The sequence below is a fragment of the Carya illinoinensis genome, chromosome 2 (assembly GCF_018687715.1).
Source record: "Carya illinoinensis cultivar Pawnee chromosome 2, C.illinoinensisPawnee_v1, whole genome shotgun sequence".
NCBI classification, from domain to species: domain Eukaryota; kingdom Viridiplantae; phylum Streptophyta; class Magnoliopsida; order Fagales; family Juglandaceae; genus Carya; species Carya illinoinensis.
The window spans coordinates 28,293,194-28,300,626 of record NC_056753.1 but is presented as its reverse complement, the minus strand read 5'-3'; the positions used below and the strand labels follow the sequence as shown (position 1 = coordinate 28,300,626).

General features: G+C 42.7%; 1 protein-coding gene across 1 annotated transcript; it reads right to left on the bottom strand.

Moving 5' to 3' along the window:
* Positions 1-544: 544 nt before the first annotated feature.
* LOC122294991 (metalloendoproteinase 3-MMP-like) lies at positions 545-1,766 on the bottom strand. The gene has a single exon (XM_043103996.1). The coding sequence runs from the start codon at positions 1,723-1,725 to the stop codon at positions 784-786; it is 942 nt and encodes a 313-aa protein (XP_042959930.1). The 5' UTR covers positions 1,726-1,766; the 3' UTR covers positions 545-783.
* Positions 1,767-7,433: the final 5,667 nt, after the last annotated feature.

The window sequence follows — 7,433 nt, the reverse complement described above, 5'->3', positions numbered from 1 at the left end:
TATACCCAATCTTTCTTTATCCAGGTAGTTACAAGTAGAGATCAATAATGAAATAATTTGAGTGTTTGAAACGGAGGCAGGCCCAAAGATATCCATGACCTCCATCAAAGGTGGTGCTCTGCTAATTGTTATAAGAAAATAATTAACATTTAATATTTCTATTATTAAAACATTTATAGCAACGCCTTAAGTCGGGTCTATTGATAAGTTGACATGTGTTTCCTTAATCATGCCAACTCATTTTATGTAAACATTCAAGAAAATAAAATTAATAATGTTATACACCACACTTTCATCTTATTAACTAAGATATGACTCATTTATCACTATTAGATGTTAAAGAAATATGTAATAAATAATTATTTAATGATGATAAATGTATTATATCATATTTAATTGGATGAAAGTGATATGATAGTATGGTGTATAGAATTTTTCAAATAAAATACACCAAATTAGCATACATTATAACTAAAGCACATCAATTCATCTGATTAATTATGAATTAGAATTGTCCAAGTAAGCAAGATATAAGTACTCATGATTCTCTAAATTTGATTTCATTAGATAAAATAAAATAAGATTCAAACTTAACCTTTAAGACATATACCTTCAGAGCTAATTATTTAACCTCTCTAGCTCCCTCTTCTAGCTTGTCAAAACAGAATTGGCTTAAACTTAATTCGATCATCGTGAAAGTTTATTTTGTAAGTAGTAAGTGCTTATTCTATAATAATCTATTCCCACTAATGATCGAGATTATTCCAAATCCTTAAACAATTCTCAAACATTGTACAACGCTTTAATTCCTGCAATATCATCTGCATGCAAGCCTTTGGTCACTCCTGTAGAGATGGTAGATTCCATAATTGCTCCCGGAACTGAGCTATGGTGAAGTCCAAGAAGGTGCCCGATTTCATGCAAAGCAACTGTCTCGTAGTCAAATGCTTCCGGGATTGCACCAACACTAAACTGCTCATCTGCGTCGTAATGGAACCTCCCATTTGTTGGTGCAAAAGCATGGGCAATGGTTCCACCAGGTCCATCAAAATCATTCCCATCTCCATGCTCCCTCCTAGCAAAACCAATAGTGATATCTGCTTTTGAAAAGCCTCGAACTTGCGAGAATGTGAAATGGGTGTTTGCTGCCCATGTTTGGAAAGCTTGTGCAATGGGACTCTTGGCTTGAGCTGGGGTTCCACGGAGAAATCTGTAAGTGAGATGATACTTTGAGGCAGGCCACTTTGGAGCATCTGAGAAGAAGCTATAGTGAGAGACGGTATGAAATGAGTCATGGCGGTGATGATGTCTCTTCTTGTTTGATTGCATCGGATTTGTACCATTGAAAATATCTGCCACACCACAACGAGGCATCATCATCTTTGATACTGTTTCAGCATCCAAAATCCCAGTGGCATTGAGATGGTAATTGAGCTGGTAAGTTCTCACGGCAGATTCTAAGAGTTCGTCAAAATCATCATCCTTGGCATGGGTGCCATTTTTGGTTTGCTGATAATAACCAAAGTGTTCAAGGTACATTTTGAGGTCATGGACGCCTTTGACCTTGTCACCCTTGTGACATCCCTGAAGATGTTTGAGAAACCCAAAGGGTGATGTTTTTCGATCATCCCAGCCTGGTGGGGTTCTTGCATGAGAAAGGAGGGGAATGAGGCCAAGGAGGAGTACAGTGATCAAGGAGAAGAGGGAAAAAGCTTTAGAAACCATGACCACAAAGAATCAAAATCCAATTAAGCAGCTAATCAATATTGTTGCAAATTAAAAAGCTGGTGCTTTTTCTAGATTAGTGATGTTTAGAATATATAATGGGTTGTGATCTTGAAAAAGCATATAAGCTTTTCACCCTTATGCGAATTAGTCAGTCCTTGCAATTACTACCTAACATGACGACTTTCCCTTTCTCGTTTTCTCAAGTAATTAATGGACTGGGTTTGTTCTCGATCCACGCTTTCAAGTCGAATAAATTGACCCAATCAAGTCCACATGACATAAACGAATTATAGAGTTTATTTCTAGAAGTAGATGGGGTGTTTCCTAATTTGTAAGCTGGCATGCGCATCATATAATATACGTGGTGCATTTTCTACGAATGCATTAACATATATTTCAACGGGAAGAAGCTGTATTATGAACAGTATCCCCAATACCCTTTAATCAGCTCTCTGTTCGCATGGGGAGAGAGTACTGTAGATCCAGGGTGAAGTTGATGCTCTGGACTCCTCCTTTGATCAAATTTCATCCCCTCAAATTCGGGCAAGATAAAATTAATAAGACACATAAACTGAGTCACGTAATATTTATTGTTCATTTAATGTTGCTTTTTAAGCAACACCGCAAATGTTGCTTAAAAAGCAAGACCCCAGCACCTGGAGGATCTTCGGGACACCTTTGCGGTGTTGTGGTAGTACAAAACGAAATTGAATCCCGCCAAGTGCTCATTTGGAATGGGATCGGAAAAATTCCTGGGGTTCGTAGTGTCAAAAAGAGGAATTAAGGCCAATTCTGAAAAAGTGAGCGCCATCTTAGATATGCCCCCCCCCCCCCCCCCCCGGGCGGGAAGTATTAATGATGTGTAGAAGCTGGCTGGTAGATTAGCAGCACTCAACTGGTTCATATCGCGGTCAAAGGACAAGTGTCTGCCTTTCTTCAAAGTGCTGCGAAAGGCCCACGACTGGAACGAGGAATGTGACGTGGCATTTGCTGCACTTAAGCGATACCTAACCAACCCTCTGCTGCTCAGCGAACCCCAGTGCGGAGAAACACTAACTTTGTTCCTGTCCATTTCCCTACAAGTAGTTTCCTCAGCCTTGGTGCTGGAGGATGATGGGGTCCAGAGACTAATCTACTATGTGAGCTGAGCTTATAAGGGAGCGAATGTCAAGTATGCCCGGGTCGAACAACTCACGTTTGCGTTGATAATAACCACCCACAAACTTCGGCCATATTTCCAGGCGCACCCAGTCAAGGTCATCACAGATGCCCCCTTACAAAAGGCCCTCCATCGGTAGGATGCCTCGGGCCACCTCACAAACTGGGTAGTAGAGCTAAGCAAATTCGACGTAGAGTAAGCACCACGTGCCTCCCTAAAAGGGCAAGTCTTGGCTGACTTCATTGCAGAATTCTTCGGTTTTCCCCACGAAGGAGGATGCGCACCACCTGTGAAGCCCTGGTAAGTCTTCGTAGATGGCTCTTCTTTCTGGGTTGGAGGGAGAGCAGGGGTGCACATCATCACGGATGAGGGCGAGAAGCATGACTACATCATCAAGTTGGCATTTAAGACCACTAATAACGAGGCAAAATATGAGGCACTCCTTCTCAGCATGACAATAGCGAGATCTTTGGGTGCGGAGGAAGTGAAATTTAAAGCAGACTCCCAGGTGGTAGTTAGCTAGGTGAGAGGAGAATTCGTGGCAAAAAGTGAGAAGTTGAGAAAGTACCTGGCAGCGGTGTAGGCTAAGCACGCTCGTTTCCAATATTTCCAGATTCAGCAATTCCTCGAGTGGAAAATAATAAGGCAGACAAGTTGGCAAAAAAAACATCCAGGTAAGGGGCTGCCCTGATGCCAAAGTCTGTCATCCTGCAGACCATGGATGTGCCTGCTATATGGATTGAGCTGCTGGAGGTAGGACCAGGTGTGCCCGAATGGGCATAGGACATCTGGCGATACCTGAATGACAACGACGTGCCCTACATCAGAGAAAAGGTAAGGAAGACAAGATATCAGGCTACGCAATTCATCATAGTCAACGGGGTGCTATACCATAGAGGGTACAGTGCTCCCCTGCTAATATGCATCTCTCATGAGCAAGCCCAGCAGGTGTTGGCAGAGATACATGAGGGAATCTATGGGGATCATACTGGGGGAATGATACTAGCGGGAAAAGTAACGCAAGCCAGGTATTACTGGCTGCACACCCTAAAGGATGCCGAGGAATATGTGCGGATGTGCAAGAAATGCTAAGAGTATGCGGGGATCATCCATTGCTTACCAATGGAATTGGCGCCGATAGTCTCTCCTTGGCCATTCCCACAATGAGGAGTTGACCTGGTGGGATCCCTTCCCCTGAGAAAAGGCGGAGTGAAATTTGTGGTGATGGCTGTAGACTACTTCACCAAATAGGTTGAGGCCGAGGCGCTAGCAATTATCACGACCAATAACATTACTCGCTTCCTGTGGAAGAGCATTGTTTGCCGGTTCAGGGTGCCTCACTGCATTGTGTCCACCATTACCAAGAGTGGTGTTGGGACCTGGGGATCAAGTTTTGGTACTCGTCACCGGGACATCCTCAGTTGAATGGTCAAGCAGAAGCCACCAACAAAACCCTGTTGTGGATATTAAAGAAAAAGTTGAGTGATCGAAAAGGGGTGTGGGCAGAGAAGCTCCCGGCCGTTTTGTGCCTACAAGACAACCGTAAGGACACTGATCGGTGAGACCTCGTTCACCTTGGCATAAGTTCATGAGGCCATGCCACTAATGGAAGTTGACATCCTAAGTCACCAAGTGCGCCACTATGAGCAACACTCTAGTGACCGATGCCTAGAAGAGCAACTCAACTTGGTGAGGGAGGTTCGAGAAAAAGCAGAGATGACAATGGCAGTGTACAAAAAGAAGGTGGAGCGTTGTTTCAATTGAAAGGTATGCCCTAGGTCATTCAAGGTAGGGGACCTCGTGCTAAGAAGGACAGGGGTAGCGGCCAAGGAAGAAGGCAAGCTCAGACCATGATGGGAAGGCCCTTATGTGGTAGTTGCTAGTAATCGCCCCAGGGCGTATTGGCTACGAGATTCCTGCAGGAACGAATTGCAGCACCCATGGAACGTCGAATATCTACGAATGTTTTACCAATAATGTACTTATATTTTCTTGTTATTACTGACCCTACGGGTACCGTTGTAAATACCATTAATGAGAATTGCGTGATTATTTCAGGAACTGTGCGTTGGAGAACGCAATCACAATGCTTGTACAAATAACGTTCCCTAAGAGGTCAACGGATGGAAGTGGGTCTAGTCCCAAAATGCCCAAATGGATCCCTCCTCATATGGGTCAACAGGAAGGATCGGTTGTGGGCCATCCTGACCTCCCCTGCAAAGGAGTGCGAGTTTAGCCCTAAGGCAACTCGAAAATAACCTCATCCCCATTGCGTTGAAGAGCAAGGCCCCTAGGCCTTTTGACTTACCTCATTGTGGGAAATAAAAGGATAGGTGTAATGCCCAAGGGCTGCTTGATCCCTCCCATAGCGGAGAGCGGCCTGTCCTCAACAGTGGACGCATGAGGCGACCCTCGTCATAGGCGATGACCAACAGGAACAAGTCCAATCGAGGACTGCCCGAATAGAATTTCTACCCATATCTGTCAACAGGCAGAAGTAACCCTGATTTAGAACACCTCCCTTGTGGAGGAGAGTCCAGCCCTGAGGCAACCCGAACATACCCGATTGCGTCATGACGAAGAGTGGACGTGGCTCCAGCCTAGTCCTAACTAACCTTCCTTTCGAGTCAACGAATGGGAGCAGGTCTAGTCCCAAACTGTCCAAACGAAATCCCTCCACATATGGGTCAACATGCAAGATCTGCTCCAGGCTATCCCGACCTCCCCTAAAAGGAGCTCGAGTTTTGCCCTAAGGCAACTCAAAAATAACCCCATCCCTATCGCGGTGAAGAGCGAGGGGCCCCTAGGCCTTTTGACTTACCTCCCTATAGGGACTAAAGGGACGGGTGTAATGCCAAAGGGCTACTTGATCACTCCCATAGTGGAGAGCGGCTTGTCCTCGATAGCCTACACATGGGGCTACCCTCGTCATGAGCATTGACCAATGGGAGCGGGTCCAGTCAGGGACTGCCTAAACAGACTTCCTCCCTGTATCGGTCAACAGGCAGAACAAACCCCGTGTGACGCCCCCAAATTCCTTTTGGGATCGGACGGACATTTGAAGCGTCGAGACATGCAACACAAGGTTACCTGCCCCCGTTCATGACATATAAGATGCAATATTCCTAACATGCATCTAACAATATGCAATATTCGCAGCGGATAAATTTTTTCTTTAGCAATACTATGCACCAAATTGAAAATATCTCAAATGCTTAAAACATATTTCATACATAAAAATCCATTGAACAACTAAGATCACAACACTAGTCCAAAATGGTTATGATCCAAAAAGTACTAAGGATGCAACTCAATCGTACAAGTAGTAATTTACGTTAATTACTATATTAACATTTATGTCGCACCACCGCTTAGTCAACTGTGTCTAGTTGATCAGCTCCTGATTCTCTTTCAGGTCCTGTAACAAGATCTACCATTCGGGGGGGAATGGTAGTTGGGACTACCAAAGTAAGATTTGATTACAAATCTCAGTAAGTTAACAAAAAACTTCTACACCAGCTAATAATGCATGGATGACAGTAAAAGCATAAATGCATAATCAAATTCATAAGTAATTAAAGCATAACTTGGCGTACAACATAGCATAATTGACATAACTTAAATTGAAACATGAACTGAACTTGACTTGACATGAACTTGATCTGAAACTTGACTTAGCATGAACTTGCTTTGAAACTTGAATTAACATGAAAAATACATACTCCACAGTTGTTGTGGCCCCATGTATTCTACGTGTAAATACATACTCCACAGTTGTTGTGGCCCCATGTATTCTACACAAACTTGACTTAACATGAAAAATACATACTCCACAGTTGTTGTGGTCCCATATATTCTACGTGTAAATACATACTCCACAGTTGTTGTGGCCCCATATATTCTACGGAAACTTATTCTTTAACTGCTTAAATACATACTCCACAATTGTTGTGGCCCCATGTATTCTATGTGTCACAATTGCTGTGTCTCACGTAGTGTATACGCCACAATTGCTGTGACCCCATACATAAGTAATCAAAATGAAACGTGACTGGAATACGAAATGACTGAAGCCCTGACGTAACATAACGTGACTTGAACATAACTTGAAATACATGACCAACTTGAGATAGAAATATTTCGTAACATGGCATAACATATAATAGACAACATATTTAACATGACATACTTGCAACAGTGAATATTACATGACTTGACATACATGTAATAGATGGCATACTTAGCATGACGTACTTGTAAGGTACAATAATACATGACAAAATATATTATGTAACAGATAAAAATTGATGACAGAATAAATTCTATATAATAGACAATTACGTGATAACTTGGCATGGCATGACATATATGATAACACACATACATACACTGTAGTTCATTTACTTAGCACACATACACAGTAGACTGCTAGTAAGTTAAAAGCTAACTTACCTCGATCTCCGCGTTTCTTATAAAACTTCAAGTGCGATCACGAGGAACTGTAATTAGTGATTCTAAAAGTTAGAACTAAATCACTAATAATTTG

Bases quoted from the DNA above. Each gene is read 5' to 3' on its own strand.
- LOC122294991 (XM_043103996.1), bottom strand. From the start codon at position 1,725: ATGGTTTCTAAAGCTTTTTCCCTCTTCTCCTTGATCACTGTACTCCTC.